This window comes from Orcinus orca, chromosome 17 (assembly GCF_937001465.1).
Source record: "Orcinus orca chromosome 17, mOrcOrc1.1, whole genome shotgun sequence".
NCBI lineage: Eukaryota > Metazoa > Chordata > Mammalia > Artiodactyla > Delphinidae > Orcinus > Orcinus orca.
In genome coordinates, this window is record NC_064575.1 from 60,105,853 (window position 1) to 60,129,742 (window position 23,890).

At 38.7% G+C, this 23,890-nt stretch overlaps 1 protein-coding gene across 3 annotated transcripts; it reads right to left on the minus strand.

Moving 5' to 3' along the window:
* Positions 1 to 330: 330 nt before the first annotated feature.
* KCNV1 (potassium voltage-gated channel modifier subfamily V member 1) lies at positions 331 to 8,337 on the minus strand. 3 transcript variants are annotated; one of them, XM_049700421.1, is made up of 4 exons: positions 8,202 to 8,337; positions 6,585 to 7,062; positions 5,215 to 5,744; positions 331 to 1,917 (listed from the first exon to the last, which is right to left on the minus strand). In XM_049700421.1, the coding sequence occupies exons 2-4, from the start codon at positions 7,049 to 7,051 to the stop codon at positions 1,406 to 1,408; spliced, it is 1,509 nt and encodes a 502-aa protein (XP_049556378.1). In that variant the 5' UTR covers positions 7,052 to 7,062; positions 8,202 to 8,337; the 3' UTR covers positions 331 to 1,405. The 3 variants fall into 3 exon arrangements, with proteins under 3 accessions (XP_049556378.1, XP_004283003.1, XP_049556377.1); XM_004282955.4 differs by having other exon boundaries at positions 6,585 to 7,694; positions 8,202 to 8,335; XM_049700420.1 differs by lacking the exon at positions 8,202 to 8,337 and adding an exon at positions 7,523 to 7,871.
* Between the last annotated feature and the right edge of the window lie 15,553 nt (positions 8,338 to 23,890).

The following is a 23,890-nucleotide window of genomic DNA, read 5'->3' on the forward strand; positions in this document are numbered from 1 at the left end:
TATGGTACATATATTAAATTTGTCTTTCTCAATGTTTATTTCTTATCATAGCGCAACTCTGGAAAGGGGCTCTTTTTTTCTACTTTCCCATCCCATGAAAATTTAATACCATAGATATACTCTATATCTGTTTATGTATTGCATGTATATTTATTTTATGAATAAAAAGAGTAAGATATTTTTGTCCCCCCACCAAGAAACAATTTTTATCCCATTGGGGACACTGTTATACCCATTAAGAAGGCAGGTATGAAAGTGATAAATCTGAATTATTCTTAGTTTTAAAAACCTCATTTACTGGAATATTGGAAATCATAAACTAATTCTTAGGCTTAGGTAGAGCTATTGGCTTTAATTATATAACAAACTGACTAGAAATTTTATTATTATCATGAATGACTGTCAAAATGCGTGTAAAGTTTGAACATTTGCTATTTACCCCAACAGTCAGAAAGCTATCCATAATATTTTTTGTTAACAAATAAAAGATCGTCAAGTTCACCCAGTGGTATCATTCAACATATCATTCTCATATTATGAAATAAGACTATTTAATAATTTCAGTGTATATACATTTAGGATGTTCACTACTTCACCTTTACTTACAAAGTCATGATTTTAAGGACATAACTTGAATACTACATAAATAAAGAGATTTTTTAAAGACCATCTAGTTTCCATGGAATACTAAGAGATACCGCCTTTATACTGCACATATGCACTCAGTGGGGAGGATGAAGATGCACAACTCTCGAAGCCTTTGGGTAGCAATCTTCTACCGCAGTCTAAGCAGTTTTGGGTTTCTACCTCCAACTGTAATGATGGAATACAGAGCTCAGTCCATTTGTGATTGGTCATCTGCACCAGAGGAAAGATAGGGACTCAGTCTATGACCATCAAATCAGGCTTTTCTCTTGAAAAGAGAATTGTTATATTCAACAGTTTTAACTGATGGAGAAAGGAGGGATTTATTTACTTGGAGAGTATCTTTAAATGGCAAAGTTGTCCAGTGTGTTCTTAAATGTTCACTTATCTTTTCTCTGGGCTATGCAGTTTAACTCCCGTCTTTTAGAATTAGTGGTGCAAAAGATTCTAAACGTTAGTGATGCGTAAAACATTTAACTTTGTTGTATGCACTGCAATATTATTTGGTATTTGACAATTCAGACATGTGTATATTGGCCTGGTTGCGTTAAATGGATATTTTTGAGACTCAAATGTGAAAAAACGAAGTGTTGCTGTTTTGGGGGATGTGAACTATTCTAGTAGATCAAGCAACGTATGAACCAAATGAACACAGGTGGTACTCAACAGAGACTCATCAGCAGTGTACAGACATCCATATCAAGGCTTTATCAATCAAGTTAGTATTACACAGGCTTTTGTAAATAAACTGAAAGTGAATTCAAAACCAGAAATCATCTCCTCCACTGCTCCTAGTACTTGCTCTTTCTCTGCCTTTTAATCGAAGCATCTCCATGATACTCCGGGCATAGACATCTCTCAAGTTAACACTGATATATGAGTCAGTGGCTATATTCTTGGTAAGTTTCTTCAGAGCCTCACGCTGTCTAACAGCTGCTTCCTTGAGCTTTAAGGTGAAGTAGCAAGCAGAGAAGCGGTCGTTAATAATAGCAATGGGCAAGGCCAAGACAAGGATTCCCGATAAGATACACATGAAGGCCACGATTTTGCCCGTGGTGGTGTCTGGTCTGATGTCCCCATATCCCACGGTAGTCATGGACGTTGTGGCCCACCACCATGCACAAGGGACACTTGTGAAGGTTGTGTCGGGAATGCTCTGCTCAGCAAAATATTCCACAGTTGAAAATATAGAGATTCCTACAGACAGAAATAGGAGCAGCAGGCCAACTTCTTCGTAACACTGGGTGATTGTCATTCCAAGTGAGCGTAAGCCTGTAACAGAACAATTGGTGTCAGTCATGAGCACCCCTCCTCTCTTCCTTCGTCCTTCCCTCCCTTCCCTTCTCCTTCTCTGCTACCCACCCACACACATGCATTTCACATTTAATATGGCTCCAGCATTGGGCAATGTTCTGGGGATATATAGATATAAATTATAATCTTCAGGAAGTTCTTAGTCTAGTTGATGGGGCCAGATTGAGAAGGATAGAAAAATATAAATAGATTCATTCACTCACTTATCATTTATTAAAAACCTACAATTTATACAAAAGAAAGGTGAGAGATGAGTTGGAGGGCAGGCAGGGGACGTTTGATAGGAGTTTGTACTTTATCCAATGGGAAACTTTGCAGCATTGCACGTGGAGGGCTCTCTTGGTCAGGTCTGCATTTCAGTGCCTCACCTTAGCACACTTTTCTAATGAAGTTTTATGTTGTCTCCTTATATTTTATGTGTCTGTTTTTCTCACCTTCCTGATAAAGTTTAATACAATTAGGGGCATCATTATCTGAAAGTCAGAGGAAGTAAAAGATGAAAATGAAGTGAAGCAGCAGAAACAAGTTAGGAATCAGTGACAAAATTGACATAAGAACATCAAATGTACATGCGAGGACATTCTCAGAGGTGTAGCAGGAGGGGTTCCTGCACTCCCATGGAACCCATTGAAATTTTTGTCCTTAATACCAAAGCTATAGGAAACTATCTCCCTTGAATACATAGAATTTCTCCTTTCCTGTCGGGAGATAGACCTGAATACAGACTATTCCTCCATTGTGAAAAGGTACAGGGGACTGGAGCCACTAGGGAATTCACTCACTATGAGGCATAGGTGAATTTCCCATTGCTAATTCTGAGGATTCTGCAAGACAGACCCAGGAGAGTCCAATCCCACCTCTGACGAGACTAAACCCTCAGGATAGTAAGAGGAGCCCATTACAGGATCGTGATTTGAATAAGGTATCTTTCCAACTCTAGAGAGATACTGATTAAAGTTTATCCACATTTCGAAGTTGTATTAACATGATGTCACAATGATACGGTCTCAGAAGTCCAGAGCAGTGCCTCTTGGAATCACTTTTAAATTTTTATTCACTCACTGGAGACTATTTTAAATATGTTAAAATACTATTTGTGCTCTCATTATTTTGAATTTTGTTCTTGAAATTTTCAGATGTTCTTGAACTATTAACCAGCTATTTTAAAATACCAATGAATATAACTTTGAGGTTTAACTTCAAAAGACATTTAAAGAATATCTTTAGAATACTGGCCTTGATATGTCTGTATTAAATTGCATTTCTGAAATATATTGACAACATATGAAGAAATGCATAGTGTTTGGGAAGGTTGTTTTCATTTCAACATTCTAAACATTTCATTTTGTAAAGAAACAAAGTGGCCTGAATTTCTGCATGTTACATCAATTAACTCAGATAATCCTAAAAAATAATATGAGATAGATGTTATACTTACGCCATTCTACAGGTGAGCAGATTGAGACACAGAAAGGTAGCATATCTAGTACGAAGTTACATACCAAAGACTTAAAATTAGGCTGTCTGGCCCACCCATTGTCCTCCTAACCATTATTCTATAATACTTCTCAATTTTTATTTATAGTTAATACATAGGGGAATATGTGATCTATGTCTATATTTTGCTAAATGTAATGCTTTAGATAAAACTGTCAAATATTTATGCAACTGTTCATATCTTTTCAATAAATTAAGGCTTTATTAATCCTTCTACTTGCCTTAGAACTGACAAAACCTTTGAAGAGGTGACATTGTGGAAACATTGACATTATTTTCTTTTTCCTTTCTTTTGGGAAAAAAATGTATTCTTTACTGGGTGTTTTTAAATTGAATCCTGTGAAGAGTTTATAAATACTAGAAGAAAGCATCCCATTATGTGTGTCAGAAAACAAAGAGTGGTACTTCTAAAAGTTGTTGGAAACCCCGTTATCAAATCCCTGGTATATGAGACTAGCTAGGAAAATACACTACTAAAACTATATTAGGAGAAATTGTAGTTTCCTCAGAGATGTGTGGGAAAAAACATATCTGAGGTTAATTCCTCCCTATATTTATAGGGAGAGACAACTACCATCAACTCCTTTTAGGTGACCAGTCAGGCATATATCTAGGGAAATAGGTGGGAATAGGACTCTCTAGTCAAATTATTTATATTTATATGTATCGTATGAATATGGCCTCCTACTCCAGTGTCTCTTAAAGTGTGGTTCAAGACCACCTACATCAAAACTAGCTTGTTAAAATATATGCTTCTGGATCCAACCCCCCAAACTAAAATCTGACTCTCGGGGATTGGGGCTCAGAATTTGCATTTTAACAAGGTTTTCAAGGGATTCTTATTTTCATTAAAGTCTAACATAAGGTAACATACGTGCTCCAGAACATCTAACAGCCGGCTGGGCCGGCCACTGAAAATCATTGCCCTTGGGGATGCAAGCATCATCTTTAATGGATTTGTGTGATTTCCTCTGACATTGCCTAAAATTTTCACATATAATTGTGTGTGTGTGTGTGTGTGTGTGTGTGTGTGTGTGTGTTGTGTAGAGATTTTTCTAGGGAGAGTGTTCTTTAGATCTTCAAGGCTTTATGATACATACAAACAGCTAAGGAATTCCCGTTACCGTCTCTCTTGTGCCTCCCCAATTAGGGACAAGAAAATTCTCAGATACTAGACAAAGCATTTAATTAGTGTCTTTTGCTTTCTTCCAAAGCAAAATTTCCATTGTTTCTTCAAAAATCATGGGAGGGCCACCAGTGCCCAGTCATCTCTCTTTCTGCATAGCCAGAGAAGGCCCTGGAGGACTTTCTCTTCTCCCAAGGAACACGTGTGATACTTCCTTGGACACAGAAAAGAAACTGGCTTACGTTCCTATATATCACATATAATCTGTGCATATCTTTTTATGTGCTGTTTATGCATATTTTATGTAGAACCTTCCAGAAACACAGTATCTTTAATTTTCGTACATCTTCTGGGCACCTGGGTTAAAATAAAGTTAACGTATGGTTAAATTGTTTCTCAAATGTCTTAAGGAGAGGAATTGTGTGAGAGGCAGCTTGTCCTCTATACCTGTGATAACAACCTCAAGGTTTTGCTTTTCAGTACCTTTCTGGAGATCATAATTGGGTGAAATATAGGAGTTGGTAGTTTTGAGTATCAATTTGGAGTCAAGAGTCGTTTCCCTTGGACCATGGTCAAAGCACTAATGCTTAAAAACAATGGCAAATTAAAAGGCATCAATGAAAACTGAATACCTGTGGAATGCCTGCCCAGTTTGAGCATGCGCAGAGCCCTAAGCAGCCTCAAAACCTGGACGATGCGCCCCACGTTTTCCAGCTCCTGTGTAGTCTGGCTCCCACTCAGGCTCTCTACCAGAAGAGTGATGTAGAAGGGCAAGATGGCTAGGAGGTCTATGATGTTTGGCACCTTTCTCAGGAAGCGGCACCTGTCCCGCACGCACAGGAAGCGCAGGACAAACTCCCCGGTGAACCAGCTAATGCACACGTACTCCAGGATTTCCAGCAGCTGCAGGTCCAGCCAACTTAACTCGGCTGACATCAGAGCCATGTTGACGATGGACACCGCCACGAAGATGATGGATATGACCCCAAAGATTCGGGCAGCTGTGGAAGACCCCGGTTTCTCTAGGATGTTCCAGAGCTTCTGGCGGACGGTGGGGCAAGGTCCTTGTGAGAAGTCCTGTTCGCTCTCATGTTGACTTTCCTGGTCTTCTGTGTCCTTCTTAAAGTCTAAAGTTTCACTCAGCTCCTTTCTTCTGAAGTATCTTTTAGAGAAGACAACTTGGTGATTAGTCTAACTTTTTTTAAAATACAGAAGTAAAGAGAATTAAACTTGGCAGTGAAGTCATGCTTTTTATTTCAGGAAAATGCAGAAAATGTTCATTCATATTTTACCCAGGCTTTCTTCCCACAGTACTCAAATGTTCTCATTTAGGATTATTGTTTTTAAAATGGCACTTTCATGGTAGAAGTTTATACAAAAGAATTTATACATCGCAAAGCTACTTTAGATTAAAGCATTTTATCACCCATTTTTTCTGGTAACAGGAACAGAAGTTTGCGATATGTAATTTTTTTTAAGGTGGCTAATGGAAAGGTATTCATGAAGAAATGGTAGTAATCGCAAAGCAATAGCAAAATAATAGATCACCAAAGTCCCACAATCATCCACAGTCAAAGAACCAACTTTCTGCCTTCTGTATTTAAAGCAGTTCTTGTCCAAGTTTTAAAAGTTAGTGTCCTAGGTTTGATAAACAATAACGCTCTCCACTGAAACCTACATCCCTATACATGCATTTTTTGGAGCATAAGATTTCGGACTCATTTATTTAACCACCAAATATTTATTGCAGGCCTGACCTCTCTTGACTTATAAATGAATTAGCATACTGGAAAAAGGAGAAGGTTCAGAAACTTCCAATCAGAAGTTGGCTTTGACACTTTCCGGCCTCCACTGCCACCCCACCTTCTAGCTCCGAAGTGGGCACAGGTATTCTTAAACCTGGCTTGAGCGAGGCTTGTGTAAAGCCTCAAATCTTTCCCTCTGCCGCCCTCTCTCCACCGCGCCCGCTGCCCCGCCCAGCCACCAAGCGCCTCGAGGGTACCTGTCCCTGCAGCAGGAGTCAATGCTGAGCTCGTCGATGCCCCAGTACTGGATCTCCTGGAGGAAGGAGAGCGCGCACAGCTGCTCCATGACGTGCAGGCGGCCGGTGCGATAGTAGTGCAGGACGTAGCGGAATGCTTGCGAGCTCCGGTCGAAGAAGTACTCGTTGTCCACGGGGTTGGCGTCGTCACAGAGCTCCAGGGGGCTGGGCACGGCGGTCAGGGCCCCGGGGCGCCGGCACGAGGCCACCACCACGGCCAGCTTGCCAAGGCGCGTGTGTGGGAAGCAGGACAGAGCCTGCTGCGAGAGCACAAAGCGGCTGCCGCCCACGTTGACCGTGAAGCTGTCCCCGAGCGCCAGGGGCTCCCCTTCGCCCTCGCTGCAGAAGACGCTGGAGTCCAGCGAGGTCAGGGAGGCGCTGTCCAGCGGCGAGTCCGGCGACGCCCGGCCGCGGGGAGGCAGCTCCATCCTTGCCGCCGCTGCCGGAGGGCGCCACAAAGTTGGGGGCGGTGGCACGTCCGGGATTTCCCGGGCTCCCGAGGTGGGTTCCTCCCACCCCCGAACCCTTACTCTCTCCACCCGCCTGTGCTCGTTCTCCCTCTCGCCGCTAGGGCGCTGCGAGTGCGGCGTAGCAGCGCACAAGTGTCTGAGCGCCGGGTCTGGGAGGAGCGGAGGGGTCGCGCCCAGGGAACTGCTCAGGTGTGGACCAAGCCGAGGACATCCGCAGGGCACACTGCCGGTCGCCGTGGTCCTTCCCGGACTCAGTACCCCCTCCCCAGCTTTGTAATTGAGATCTCCAGCCCGGGAGGTGTATGGGTTGAAGGCCTCCCTGCTTGGGGGTTGGAGCGGGAGGGGAGGGGAAGGGGGAGGGAGGTCTACAGTGGAGGAGGGCACGACGAATCTTGGAGAAATGCAAGCAAGGGGAAGGGCAAGACTCACTCCCGCCTGCAGGAGACCAAAACGAAAAGTTCAGAAGGCAAAGGAAGTGGTAACCGGGTCTGAGTCTTTTCCAACTTCAGGATATATATTCCTCTCTCTGCTTTTGCTGCGCAGTTTCATAGGCCTCCCAGGGAGTGGTCGCTGGGGATGCGCGCACGTGGGGGAGGGTGACCTGGGTGCAGGGTTCGAGTCATTTGCTCGCATCCACTCTCATTCTAGTCTGTCACTCACGCTTCGTTTTATTCTCCCTCCTCCCCTAATTTTTGACCTCCTGGTTGAGAAACGAGGACAATTAATGATGACTTTCGATTAAGTCCCAGTGAGTCACTGAGAACTAGGGGTCACCATTGCCAGCTCCCGTCACGTGTTGAGGCACTTTGCGCCCTTCGGTTTAGGCTTTTCTGTCGCTACAAGTTTCCCGGAGAGCAGGTGTTCTGGGGGCATTCTTCGGTACACAGCAGAGCTGTCATTTTAGGAGAAGGGAAGGCAAAAAGACAAGGACTAGAACAGGCGTGGGCTGGGGCAGGAGTTTAAATAGTAACGACGACTCGGTAAAGGGAGAAGCCGAGCGCTGTGCCCAGGTGAGGCTAGAAGTGCATCCACGGGGCCCCTGGGAGTCGCGCCCCGGCCAACCTGTTGGACACGGGGCGGGAGCGAGGAGGAGGGCAGGGTGACTCACCTGCTGCTCCGGGCACATCTGGGGTGCGCTCAGTGGGCGCAGCTGGCTGCGTAGCCTCGATTTGATCCTCGCGATTTACACGTGAGTCTGACTTCACAGGTCCGGGAAGAGGGCTGTGCTCGCGGCTGAGCTCCTCGCCCGCGCTGGTTGTCTAGCCTCGCCTCTTCGCCACGAGCCTCCCGGCTCCGGCCCCTAGGCTGCGGCGGAGGGTGCCCGCCCCCGCCCGCGCACGCTCCCAGCCCTCGGCGGTTCCCAGCGCCAGCTGTGAGGAGAGCGGGGAGCGGAGGGAGGTGAGACCGGAGGAGGAAGTGAGGCGCTCAGTGACTGAATCTTACATTCATCCTGAAGGCGCTTCAAGGATTACTATATTAGATTCTCGTTTCCCGGAATCTGTGCGCTCACAAATGCTCAAGAACAAAATTTTCCAGTTGTATAAATCTGCGAAACTCAGGGTTAGGGCAGTTACGTTAACTGCTTTGTGTGGCACGGTTCAGGGTTGTCCTCATTATTTCCAGAAAGCGTCTGGGAATCCTGCATTTTTCAGAAGTCTTTGCAAGAATGAGTGCACCACACTTAGCTCCTTTTTTTCCTTGTAAGTAGTTTTAGAAAGTATATATAAAGAGGTAAAGCAGGCAGATTGACCTGAAACATAGTTGTTTAGTTCTGGCTTTGTCAACTGGCTGTGGAAGCTCTAGCTGGCATTTACTTCAAGGGCCTCAACGCCTTCCTTAGTAAAATTTCAGGTTTTAATAAAAAACACCTAACCTTTACTGGGTGCTTACTTTATGCCAGGAAAGTTTTGTAAGCCCTTTACTCATTCAGTACCTTATTTAATCATAATAACAATACTATGAGGTAGAAGTATACTTGATTTACAGAAGGGAAGACTGAGGCAGAGAGAAATTATGTGATTTACTTAGGGTCACACATTCCAAATTAAAACCCAGGACTAATTGTCAGAGGCTGGCCCCATAAACACAGTGCTTGGGACGTATCATTTTTGTGTGATCTTTAAGTAAACCAAAGTGTGGTTGTATTTATTTACTTACTTTTGCAGCTTTCTAAAGAAGGGCAGGAGTTTAATGATGTATTTTCTCTAATCTTTCCACAAATGCTTGTTGCGCATCCACTATGTACCAGGCACTATTTTAGGTGCTTCAGATGGCTCCATGAAAAAAACCAGACAAGATCCCTGTCCTTATGGAACTAACATTTTCCTGTGAGAATAAAAGAACAACTTCAGTGAAATTTATAAAACAGTATACAGTATTTATCAGTTGTGGCTCTTTGGACGGCTATCCTCCTGGTTAACTTTTGCCTCTATAAAGAACTCTTCCATACAGAAAATATGGAGTTAAAAATCATCCTAGTAAGTAGTTCATCGTTATGTATGAGTACTGTGAAATTAATTTTTTTTAAGGTAGTGAAGATTTTCCCTTACATAGAGAGAAAAATTTCTCCAATATTTCACTTATATATTGGGCGTTGAAAAAAGCCAAAAGTTCTTTTAAGCCTTATTCATCCTTTAGTGTGAATAACTTGAATCAAATGATTAGCAGTAAAGTTTCCCCTAGCTTTACAGATTATTGTGAGGAAGGAGGAAAACTTTCAGAGGAGAATGACAGATTTGGGTGAGAAGGGAGATCTTGGACAGGTGACCAGAGGTTAGCAAATGGTGACTGAGGCTTGCAGGTCTCCTACGCTGCCATGAGGACCCTGGAATCAGTTGTAATTAGTGGTGTCCTGTAGAAGTAATTGTAACAATAACCACTCTTGAAGTGTAAGGCTCAAGCTAAACATCTGAATTCTCACAATGATCCCATGAAGTAAGTATTGTTATCCTTAGCCACAAATCTCAACTCAGAGGCGCACAGGCACTAAGGAACTTTCCCAGTTGTATAGTGAATATGTGAAGGGGAGTATATTAAGGGACCGAAACTGGGGTCTTTCTGACTCCAGATTTCATCTCAACTGCTAAGAACCTGAAATTTTCAATTGACATTCAATTTGATTAAAACAGTTTCCACTAATTAAAGTAATTATAACTAGGGATTTCACTGGTGGTGCAGTGGTTAAGAATCCGCCTGCCAGTGCAGGGGACACGGGTTCGAACCCTGGTTCAGGAAGATCCCACATGCTATGGAGCAACTAAGCCCTGCGCCACAACTACTGAACCTGTGCTCTAGAACCCACATGCCACAACTACTGAAGCTCTCACGCCTAGAGCCCATGCTCCACAACAAGAGAAGCAACGCAATGAGAAACCCGGGCACCACAACGAAGAGTAGCCCCCGCTCGAGGCAACTACTGTCTCACCTAGAGAAAGCCTGTGTGCAGCAACGAAGACCCAACGCAGCCCAAAAACAAAACAAAACAATAATTATAACTAGAAAGATGGTTACTAGTTAACTGGGAGTATACAAACACAAATGACCTATTTTAAAATACAGTCTCTTGGGTAGCAAAAATCCCGGCCTTCTTCCCTGTCCTGTTCCCTTTAATCTGTTGTCTCTGCTCACTCATTGATTGTCCAGGTTTGAGTCAGAGAGCCCACTGAAAAACATATGACAAATTAGGGGGGAAATAAATCCATGCAGAGGGAATCCTTCCTGGTCCCTGATCTTGACCTGAGATATACCCTGAAGTATGTCAAGAAATGAAAGAAGAATTGCTGATAAGTAGTTGGGGATGGGGAGGTCTTGCTTTCCATCTCATTCCTACTTAGCATGGGAGGAATGTGATTGTCATGTAGGAGGTAGCACAGTACTGAGACAGGAAAACTCGACAACCTAATGGCTTTGTGGATATTTCGCTAGTCATCAGATGTTATATTCAGGTGATTTTCCATTAACAGTCTTGTGATGAAGTGCGCTACTGGTGTTTGGCTTTATCAGGTCTTCAAAATATCGATAGGAATGTTGAATCCCCAGGTACAACTTGTATTTTTAATTCTTCCAATTTTTATGAATATTTCCAAATTTATTAATGAACAGCATGCATTCTTAACAGTCGTGTTTTTAAATTGGATTAAAAGAAAAATCACGATACCTTAAATTGACTCTAACGCAGACAATTATGAAAGTAAAAGTCATTTGAAGCACGTTCAAAATTTCTATTATTAAAAACCTAGACCATTTTATTCAGGTTTTTAAAAAAGTAATGAAAATGTATTTATATTATTATTGTATTCCGTTATTCTGTGATTTATTTAAATAATATAATATGTTTCTGTGAAATTATTAATTCTCATCTTTTATTTGAAAGTTTTAAAATGATTTTACATATATGATTATAAGTTATTGAAATATTTTTAAAGGAAAATGTACATTTCTTATTAATTTATATCCCCAATACTGCAACTTTACATTTATTTTTAATAATTAAATAGACAGGGGACGTATAATGACTGAAAAATTTTGAATAAAGCAATTTATAGACTTCAACTTGAGTAAACTCTACATTTTTATTTTCAACCATTTCATTTTCAACCACATCACTGTAGACTCACACTAAAACCCCTTTAATTTATCATACATTAACAATGCAGACCATATTTCATGCGAGGTGTGCCTGCCTATCTTTGACTCTGTGTTTCATTACCTAGGGACTGACAACCAGATGAGTTAATTGTAATGATGTTCAAAATGCCTTTGTGTAAGGACAAAATGACTTTATCTTCTTTCTTTTCACTGCATTGGAATATGTTTAAAGGTAAAGGAAAATCTGACAAATTCTATCTATTCATCTTTCATGTGCCTTCTAGGTGCTTGGAATAAATCCTCCCAACTGTATAACAGCCCACTCTAATGCAGAATTTAGCTTAATGTGGGCTTGTTCTGGATTCCTTCCAAGGGGAGGCAATTGTCTTTGGAAGTACCCAAGAACTCATTTTTATAGCCTAGTCTGCTACAGAGATCACAGGATGGGTTGATGATGGTGATGAGATAGTAATATGATAATAATAGATGCTACCTTTACTTATTCAACCTCTGCTCTGTCTTTTATTAACTGTGTGACCTCAACACGTTTCTTGAAACTTCTACGTCTCATTTTCCTCATCTGTAAAGTAGGAGTGACAGTAGTACTTACCTTATGTTGTTGTTTTAAAATTAAATGAGATAATCCATGTAAGTGTTTAATGCAGTGTCATTATTCTTGTTGTCACTTTTATTATTATCAAAATGTTGCAGGAATATTTTTCTAATCCCCCTTACTGAGCACTTACTGTGTGATAAGTGTCACGTTAAGTGTTTAGTCTCATTTCATTTATAATTCACAGAACCCTATGAGGAGATTATTATTATCATCCTTAATTTACAGATGAGAAACCAGGATCACAGCATTTTAATAACTTCTCAAGTGTTATACTGATAGTCAATATAAGCTTGAACACATTTGTTTGATTCAAAGCCTTCAAAGGGCATTAATATGAAAATAATGTGATGATGAGAAATCACTGTTAGAAATGCTCTTCTCTTTAAAAATAATTTTATACGGAGAAAATTTCTATTCTATGCTTCAAATAATTGAGCGATGACCATACTTCATATACCATGACCAACACATTGCCTGTGATTTCACATTTTAGTAAATTGGATCTTTCTTGTAACCATCATAAAGTTGATAGTCAACTGGATTTGTCATTAAGTGATTCTCACTATGCCCTTATGATATGCAAAAGATATAGTCACATTTTTCCTGAGTTACCAAGAAAATATGTAGAATCAGGCACTTATTGTTCACTGGATTAACTCCTATAATTACACTGAAATTAAACTTTATAAACAAAATTTAAAAGCACTGGAGCAAAAGCAAGGCAAGTGCTCTGCTCATCATGTTCTGTACACTGTTAAGTGAACCTAATATTGAATTTGAAAATCATATTTTCTTTTTTAAAGCCTTTTTACCCAGCTCTATTGAATTACCTTACGATGACAGAGAGGTAGAGTCATACAGACCATTAAAAACTGTTTCTCATCGAGTATATGCAATTTATTAATATTAGAAGTAAAATTGTATTTAGGCTTATACTTACTCTATTTAGTGCTTTCTTTCATTATCAAGGAACTCAGTAAACTTGAATTCCATCCTGTAGTTGGAAGACAGGTAATCTTTGAAACCCATACGTGTTATAAAGTTTTTTATGTTGTATTTTCTTGATTTTCCTGGAATCAACTCAAAATTCAAAAATTTTTCACTCAGTAAATATTTTAGAAATGTAATTTTCTCAGCTTCAGGGGAGATGTTCGTATGTATATACAGATAGAATATATATATTGTATATCATATACGTCATATATATTATGTATGTGAATACACACACATGAAAAACTAAGAGTAAGGAAAGTTTACAATGATTTCTATGTCAGTGGATCACATTATTATTACTCTTTTTTTTTGCGGTATGCGGGCCCCTCACTGTTGTGGCCTCTCCCATTGCGGAGCACAGGCTCCGGACGCGCAGGCTCAGCGACCATGGCTCACGGGACCAGCCGCTCCGCGGCATGTGGGATCTTCCCAGACGGGGGCACGAACTCGTGTCCCCTGCATCGGCAGGCAGACTCTCAACCACTGCGCCACCAGGGAAGCACCACATTATTATTACTCTTAACAAGGAAAGTAGTGAACAATCAGAAGCAATATAAGGAGAATAGTAGAGATAAGTAAGGGGAAAGACAATTTTTCTTTCGAAGTGGTTCTTACTTATATAGTGTAGTTCCTTTAAATAGCATCCTCATGGCATTTTAAACATGATCTAATTAAAGAAAATATGAAGTAATTTTTTAGGACACATATGCTGAAATCTGTGCCAAAGTAGTTTTGTTAACTGGATTGCAATGCTGTATAGAATACCTATTATTCTAATCTCAGTTTAAGCACATAGAACAACATTAATTTAAATAAATATTTTATACATGAAATCCATTGCACACAAATGGGATAAACGCAATACTGTTTGAGTTAAAAAAAAATCACTGCTTTTTACCCTTAACTCTATGATCTGCTTATACTTTTTTTGCTGGTTCAAAAGAATAGAAAAATGGGTTTTTAATCAGTATAAATTAATTTGATTGATTTGAAAAAAGAGTCCTGCATCGCTGCATATATTCCAGAGTATATTTTCTCCACACAGTGCAATTATATTGGTGGGACCTGCATACAAAAATTTGTTATTTTTTTCAACATGAAAAATATCAGTGAGCCATATGGCATCTTCTTACACCATTGCATCTGATTGACAGCTCAATTATAGACCTGGCCTCCTAGTTCTCCCACAAACAGCTTTCTGGGAAATCTAAACCACATGGGAAGTCAAAGCATAGCAAACTTGTCCTGGGCCTGCTTTTTTAAAAAAATTCTGTGAAGTCAAATTTATCCAGTTTAGTAACCAGGACTGTTTTATTTTCATGGCAGCAGTGAGAAATATCCAGTTCAGTACCACTTATATGATACTTTATTTATTTTATTATTATTATTTTTTTGCGGTACGCGGGCCTCTTACTGTTGTGGCCTCTCCCATTGTGGAGCACAGGCTCTGGACGCACAGGCTCAGCGGCTATGGCTCACGGGCCCAGCCGCTCCGCGGCATGTGGGATCCTCCCAGACCGGGGCACGAACCTGCGTCCCCTGCATCGGCAGGCGGACTCTTAACTACTGCGCCACCAGGGAAGCCCTATATGATATTTTAAATGAAAATAAGTCTCAAAGAATTTGTAAAAGAAGAAAAATAAAACAAATAGGAATTTTAAGATTAATTTGGGAAAACATTAAGTTAGCAATACACACTCAATATTTACATGATGCTAGGCCACATATGTTTTGCTTTTGGTAGCAGAAACTAATCAAAAAATCAGATAGATAATTACTGATTATATGGAAGCTTTGAGTATACTAAGCAGTTTTATGGATGAGATATGTTTACATATGTCTGTAGAACAAGTATTTAAATTTAAGTTTTAAAAAAATTAAGCTAAAAATATACTAGAATTGTTTCCTCATTTGATATTGCTCAATAAATAGGAAAATATCACAAATATCTTTCAGCATAAATTAAAAAAAGACTTTATGTGCAGTTAATTTTTGGCTTGTTTCATTTTTGTTGTGTTAATAGCATTACCAACTGGCAACAAAGGTCTGTGTAAAATTTTTATTGAGTGACTAAAAGTAAAATAAAGAGCAAGTTTTGATGTATTTGCTTGAATAGGTACAGATAGGGGCTTGAATAAGACCCTGATAGATGAGCACGTGGCCTCTTTCAATGTTGTGAACGTGGGCAAAAAAACTTCACCTGCAGTTGGAGCCAAGATCACTGGAGAAATGATGATCTACTTTAATCTCTGATTTGATTGAGAATCTGTCCCTGGGGCAGTAAGAGTCACAGAGTGAATGGGCCTCTCTCCAATGAATTGGTGGTGATCACTTATATAAGTACTAGATAAGGGACACTATTAAAATATTTGTTTTCAAAGTTCCAGGTTTTCAAATATAGCTGTGATGGAAGGTGGCTGACCCATGCTTCAAGGCAGCAGTTTTGGGACCCCTCTACACTCTTAAAAATTATTGAGGACCGCAGACATCTCTTGGTGATATGGGTTATATCTATTGACATTTATCATGTTGAAATTAAAACAGAAAAATTTAAAAATATTTATTAAATCAATTTAAAAAAACAGTCTCAAGCCCAATATGTGTTAACAAAAGAACACGCTTTTTTGATAATAAGGATATTTTTCAAAACAACATAATTAGTGAGAATAAAGACAGCGTTTTGCAATTTTTCATATCTGGCTTAATAAAAGATGGCCAAATTTTCATATCTGCTTCTGCATTCAAACTGTTGCAATTTGAAATTTTTGTTGAAGTTAATGAAGAAAATCCAGTGTCAGATAGGTAGTTGGAAAAAAGTGGGGCATTTAATAGCTTTTGCATATAATTTTGTATATTCTTCTGTGCTACACTAAAACTTAACAGGTTAGTTCCAAAGTGGAATCTGAAACTGTGTCGAGGAGCTTTTCATAGTCAGTTATATTAAAACCCATTGGTCTATATTGCCCTTGGAATGGATTTTTTTAATCCATGCATGACTTTGTTATGTCCTGCATTGTTCATTTAGAAAATGTTGGTTTCTTAGTTTTGTATATCTCCCAAAAGTAAAACATTTAGTTAAACAACATAAAAAATCTCTTTTGTTAATATCACACCAATTTCATCAGAAATTTTTTTTAAGTATAGGGAAGTTATCAAACTTATGATGGTACAAGTAAGCTTTCCAAAATTGTGATTTTTGCTTGTAAGCTCATATATTTTTTTTTTTTTTTTTTTTTTACGGTACGCGAGCCTCTCACTGTTGTGGCCTCTCCCGTTGTGGAGCACAGGCTCCAGACGCGCAGGCTCAGGGGCCATGGCTCACGGACCTAGCCGCTCCGTGGCATGTGGGATCTTCCCAGACCAGGGCAGGAACCCGTGTCCCCTGTATCGGCAGGCGGACTCTCAACCACTGCACCACCAGGGAAGCCCTGTAAGCTCATATTTTATAATCTGTAACAAATATTGTCAGATTTCCTTGATAGTAGCAGGATCCATTCATTCATTTTTAAGAAATTATTCACAAACATCTGAATAACCAATTTGTCTATCAGTCAGATTTTCAAGTAAACACGGGGATTCATGAGAAAAAAAATGGCTAGTTCAGCTTGTAACTCAAAATAATTACCCAAGTGCTTGTCCTTGAGATGTCCATGGTACTGAAGCAGGCTGCAGAAAGCTTCAGTTCACTTCCCATTTAGTCAAATAAAACATGAAAAAGACAGGTACCCAAGCGATGAGATTGAATACAATTAATATTTTAATAAAATTTATAACTTTTATTATTGCTCATCCAGGATATTGTTAAGTAAAACCGTCTTCCCCCCATCCCCGCAAATGTGTGAAGACTATGAAGACAACTAGTACAGTTTGGTTCCACCACTCTGAGGTGCGCTAAAAACATAAGTGCACCTGTTGCTTTTATACCATTAGTGCAAATATAAATGCAGTGGGAAATACAAATATTGTCTTGTTATTAAGAAAATAATTTTTTAATTCAAGGACCACTAAAAAGGTCCCATAAAATCCTAGGGGTAAATAGGCCACATTTTGAAAAATTTTGTTCTAAGGAATATATGTATTTTGCCAACTTAAAGACAGGATTTATGTTTACATTGTTCAGGAATTAGAGAAGTATAGGACTTTTATATTTTGTTTTTCAAGGTTTCATCAAAAAATTTCCTGTACCTAATATACACTGTACAGAGATAAACACACACATATCCCAAACATAGATATTACACACACACATATACTCACTCACACAGAAACGTGATCATAGAAATGTTGTCAGATATGCAGAGAAAATGTAATTTTGCCTCCAACTGATCAGCTATTTCTTATAAATTCCATCACATTGGATATTAGGTAAACCCTACTTTTTAGTTTAATCAAGTAAATATAATATAATGCAATAATTTAATTTTTTAAGGTAATGTGTAGTCTTTTGGAGTAAAAATGCCTAGTCTCTCAAATGTTCGACATCTTTTATGCCTCACTCCAGATGAGCAAGGTATGGCCCGGGAAGATAAGATGCTCCTTTATAGTTTAGATGATACCAGTTGAATCAGCCCTGGCTGGTAGGAGGGCTTCCTGGACTAATGACTTCTGGGATGTACATAGATGTGAATGGCTAGAGCCCATTGGTTGGTTGTTTGCTTCCGGTCTCTAGTTCCTCCTCATTCTTCTCTCTTTGCCCTCAGGTTATAAATGGTTAAACAAGCCTCTCAAGCCTTTTGTCTCTGTCTCTCCTCCAGCAGTGCATGGAGCCACTGTTGGCTCACACTTTACCTATCTATAATCTGACATTTATCTCTCTCTAATCTACTTATTTCCGCATAATCACACCTGCCGCAAGTTAAGTGGCTGGGCGTGGGGCACCTCCTAGAGCTTGCAGCTTTTCATGAAAAAGAATGGTGAAGTGTTAACACATGTTCCTGGGCTTTCCCATACCTGCTGGAAGTTTCTAAGTGCCCCTCCTGGACCCGCTGAGGTTTGTCATCCGTGTGTGTTGTATTTATGGAGGTACGAGAACCCTGAAGCTGATCCATTGATGTTTCTATCTCTCCCCTCCCCCATTTTTTCTTTATAATTATTCATGTTTTCCCCCCTATTTCTAAGTCATTGGTTCTCAATCAGTGCTAGTACTTCCTCCTTAAAGGGACATATGGAAATGTGGTCATGGGCGTGTGGAGGCTCTTATCTGTCACAGTGACTGGAGAATGTTATTGACAGTTACTACCTAGGAGCCAGACACACTAAATATGTTTTAACTATAGGCAATAAAGAATTGCCATTCCAAAAATGATAGTAGTGCTCTTATGAGAAACACTGCTCTAGATACAAATTCCTTAGGTCCTAGGGAAGGAAGCTTTACAGCTTAACCATGGTGTCTATGACAGAGGCAGAACTAATTATCTGTCTTCTCACAACCCTCCAGATGGATAGATGCCTTGGGTTGACTGCAAAAAACGTCATGGACCAGAAATAAAAAAAAAAAAAAAACAACCCTACTATCAGTATATGAATATGTACATACATTAGGCATTTGAATTTGTGATCATGTTTTATATTACCATTGCAAAGGGATGACACATTAAACAGAAGAGCTAAATATATCAGTACTTATGCATATATTTTAAATGTACTGTAGAATTACATTGCTTTCTTGTGGTAACTATTGAGATGGTGTAGGTCCTTATGGATGGACAACGGCATACATTATGTAAACAGCCTGTCATTTATGTTCTACAGCAACCTTGAAAGGTTTCCAGAAGAATCCATAAAAAGCTCAAATTATTTTCTTTGATAATTTTGGTCAGCCTTCTCAATGACAGAGTACTCTAAGTGATCTCCTTTCTAGCTTCCAGCTAATGATTTTACCTCCTAAATTGCAAAAAAGTTTTGATGTTTCCAAAATGTCTTTGCAGTGCTTTTCTATTCATCTCTATATACTTCATCAATCTGGTTTTTCCTTTCTTAACTCATTTTACCAACTGACTCTTCACATGTGAAAAAACGGTTTGCCTGTAGAAAAGAGCTAAATAGAGTGTAAATAATTAACTGTGTCCCTTAGATATTTCTGATACTGTTTACTCAGAATATTCCAAACTTTTGTCTCTGTTTACTAAAATACATATTATATGCATGGTAATCATACAAAATTCCTAGAACTCTATGGGTAAACACTGAACTTTGAAATCAGAGTTCTCCACAACTTATCCATATAATTTTGATTCTTTAAGTCAATGCATAAGATTAAAACAATTCAGATTGGATATTATTCATTGGAATATGTTATATTTGTAAAGGGAGGCCTTCTCCATAACTATCTTACAGTTTCAATTTATTTAATTTTGCCGTATTTTTTTTCTCCAAATACATTCATTAGTGGACATGTTATGCCTGGTGAAGAGTAACACGTTTGAATTGATTTTTTTTTTTTTTTTGGTAGAGAACATTTAAGAACTTGTATGATATGGATATTTCTTGAGTTGTGAATTAATTTTGGAGTGATTCAGAATCAGTGGAAGTTTTGGAGATGTCTTAATTGAGGAAGATGATAATGATGTGTGAGTTAGCACACAAATTACAAATTCCATAGCAATATCCAGTACATTGTATATAAGCTAGATGTGTTCTCCTGCCTCACTGCAGACCTGATGAATTAGCTGTTTTATTAACACCAATATCATGACAGAAACACATGTTACTGTTTAGAATTTTTATATTTGATCGATCATCTCTATCCGGTTCTTTCGTAAAATATCAAATTGAAATGAAAAATGACTTTTTTAGAGATTGACTTATTTTTTGATGCTTCTAGAAGCATTTGTTTGTTTTGAGTTAACAATACATATTTAAAATTTTTTCACTATTTACAATTTTGGTGACTATTGGGGTTCATTTGCTTTCACTTTAATATTGATTTATGAGAATTTGAGTAGAAGTGCATTTTGGGGTTCAAAGATACCAATAACCATGTCGAGTGGTTCGTTTTGAGTGTAGTCTGGAATTGTAACATACAGTTGAAAATTTTCACTGATGATGCATAACTGGAAACCCCTGCCATAGTTTTGTTCTCCGTACTTGTCCAGTAATCTGCAATGAGGCACAGTTTAGATAATTGATTAGAAAAGTCAGAAAAGTCTTTAAAAACTGACCAAAAAAGGCAATAATTATCTGGCAAAGTTTTTGCGTATTCACCAGAGGACCACAACCCAACTAAAAGGACGGCTGAAATGGTTAAAAGATGAAATCTTAGGTGAGATGGCATGGTTAGGTGACTAAGAAACAGTATTTGCTGAGACTTCAACTAAGTAACCATCTCTGAACAGATGGGCTAGAAGCATTTTCCCTAAGACACATGAGCCCTGTCGATCAAGACATCCAGCCATTTTTTGGTGGGGAAAGCTTGATATGTTAATAGGGACTGGAATATTTGAGGATTAGGTGAGATCATATGTGAGGTGAAATATTTTAAAAGTCGGTAAGCTTTTACCATTATTTTTCTTTCCTGAGCATAAAACACAAAGGTGTTGTTAATATTCAGTGACTGCTATTTGTATGTTTGACTGAAAAGAAAATGAAGTAGCAAATTCTCAATAGTCACCTCGTTCTGAGCACATTGTAGACACAAATGGCAATCATTTTCCTTATGATTTCAGCCACTATTACAGAGTCTGTCTTCCTTTTAAATAGATTCTTAGATACAAAAAAGCCAATTGGTCTCTGATTACTGCACAGCTGGCATGCTCAACTGCTGTTCTGTCTGGGCATCCAGTGAATCTTATTTATTGCTTGAAACTCTGCTTCAGCACATCCTTAACATTATTTGTTCTCTTTTTCTTGCTTTGCCTTTTAATGGTTCTGCTGTAACTCACCATAGATCTTAGAAGTCTGAGTATCCTTATCTCACCCAACTACCCATCTTTCCCATCTTTTTATCCCAGTGGGGTTTGAAGTTATATCGGGCTGCCTAACTTCTAATTTTAATAGGCCATTTATTATTGATGTGTCTGTGGTGTGTGTTAGCAAGAACAGTCCTTCTTACCTGTTTTTGATTGTCAAGGATGTGAATGGATAGAGTTTTAGGAGCCATTCCTATTAACACTTCCTAAGTCTTCTCAAACCACTTCAGACATCTAAGAGGCATTTTGTAAAAACAAACAAGCAAACAAACAAAAAATCTCTTTTATCAAATGTGTTTGCATTTAAAAAATTTCAAATCCATTTACTCCTCTACTTCCTCACTGCTTCTCTAGTCTGAGCCATCAACTCTTGGTATCCATTTAATGCTTTCTTGCTTCCACTCTTGATTTTTACCAAAGTCCTATAGGCCACATTATGGCATTTAAAAACTTCAAATCATGTAATGCTAGTCCCCCAATTAGAAGCCTTCAATCCATTTTCATTGCACGCAGAATGAAGTTTAAATTCCTTTCCATGGCCTTCAAGGCTTCTGACCTCTCCAACCATTTGTAACTATACAGGCTGGACATTTTGATCTGCTGCTGCCTGCCTCCTATGTCTTATTTAGTATCAGTTATAAGATGAGGGAAGAAAAGAGTATTCCTAATACCTAATACCTCCTCCTGTCTCTCCAGCACAGCCATGTAAGCTTCTGGAGGGTAGTGGTCTTGTCTGTAGTGTTCACCATCATATTCTCAGGGCCTAATACAGGTCCTGTCACATAATTGGCACTAATAAATACAGATTATGCAGACAATGACTTAGAGACTTTAATATGCTACTGTGCAATGTAGCAGTTCTCAGAACTCAGGTTTGGAAATATTTGTATCTGTAAATTCTCAATTTCCCAAGCCAGAGCTGAGGACATTACCTTTTTGTAGACAGACTAGCTGGGGGACTTGTTTATTACTCTGCCCTAGAATGTGCAAAGGTATGTCACCGCTTCCTGGCAATTCTTTTCTCCTAGTTTAGATAATCTCCAAGAGCCTTTAAACCTAGGATTACTCATCAGTTATGAGAGAATATATGCTCCAATCCAGTGCTCTTGGACACCCTTCAAATATTTAGAAGTGCTAAGAAAAATGGAGATTTGTCTGGAAAATATCCAGTTCATTACTCTAGATACGCTACATTGTATTCTTTGGTTTTGTTAGGCCATTATTAAGACGTTCATTGGGATCATGCCAAATCGGTCTAGCATAGAATTTTTTTTAACTGCGTTACATTTTGATGTATCTTTGCTGGTCTATGTGTATGGACCTTATAAGAAAGAGCCTTTTGTGTTTACTGTAAAGATGTTGTTGAGGACGCTATCCATTCCATTACACTGGATTCTCTCTAGGAGGAGCTCCACTATAACATTCTCTTCTTTCCTGGGTAGAAGAATAGTTATTATCAATTGATTTATTCTGCTTGTGAACATTGGAGTATGGAGGATTTAGTCACATATATGTATTTTTAAAACATTATCATTAATATTGATCAAGTGCTTACTATAAGTTAGTTATCTTATAAATGTATTTTATATGGGTTATCCTATTTCATTCTCACAATAACCCTATGATATAGGTATTGTTATTATTTCTATTTTACAGATGAAGAAACTGAGGCAAGAAAGGATAAATAATTGTCCAAAGTCACAAAACTAGACAGTATTGGAATCAAGTTGTGAACACTGCCTAACTTAAGCAGGCTGCCTCTCAAGTAGATCTAGCTTATTTTCCCAAACTTTACTCTTTTTTTGTCTTATTTTTTATCTGCTTAAGCAGTCTTAAATCACTGTGGGAAAATGTGGAATATAATAAAATGAAAAAGTTAGATACCAAGATGTTTTTTCTTATGGGCATTTTCTCGTATCACAAAGCTCAAATGGATTTATAGGCAGGGAATCAAGTAGAAAGTATTAGAAAGTGCATCTCCAGCACAGTAAGCTATTTATCAACTATTATTCTCTTCTAGGTGCATATTTCAACCTTGAGTGTATTGTAAATTAACATCCATTTTTCTTAGGTTACTTTCTCAAATGACACCCTTAGGAAACCTAACTTGTTATGTTATTAAAGGTTGTGCCTTATAGTACTATATGGAGTCACTTATGATGAATGCCTGGTATTTCCATAGATTTTATTGAAATTAACAGTAACTAACAAGATGTTCTAAGAAGTATTAGTAAGCCAATAATCTTTTCAATTTATAACCATGACAAAGGCTTGCATACAACATTTAAGACTTCTTGTTCTTCAGTTTTATTGGTCATAGATTTTAATATGACTAGTAATCCTGGCTTAACCCAATTTGGCATATAAAATTATTGGGTTAAATACATGAAGGATGTACTTCAAATTACTGCTAGAAAACTTCCCTAATTTATCAATAAGACATCTGCTATCTAAAATTTTTAGAAGATTTATATACATAAAAATTCCACTAAAAATTCTCACTAGCTACAGTATATTGACTAGTCACCTTTAATGATTAAAAAAAATGCCTAGCCAAAGATCCATTAATGATGTGTAATATCTGACCAGATTACCAACAACAACAAATTAATAAAAGGTATAATAAATTTTTCTTTGTCCCAGTGCCTACTGCCACCATCTTGGTTTATGCTATCACTATGTTTCTCATGGATT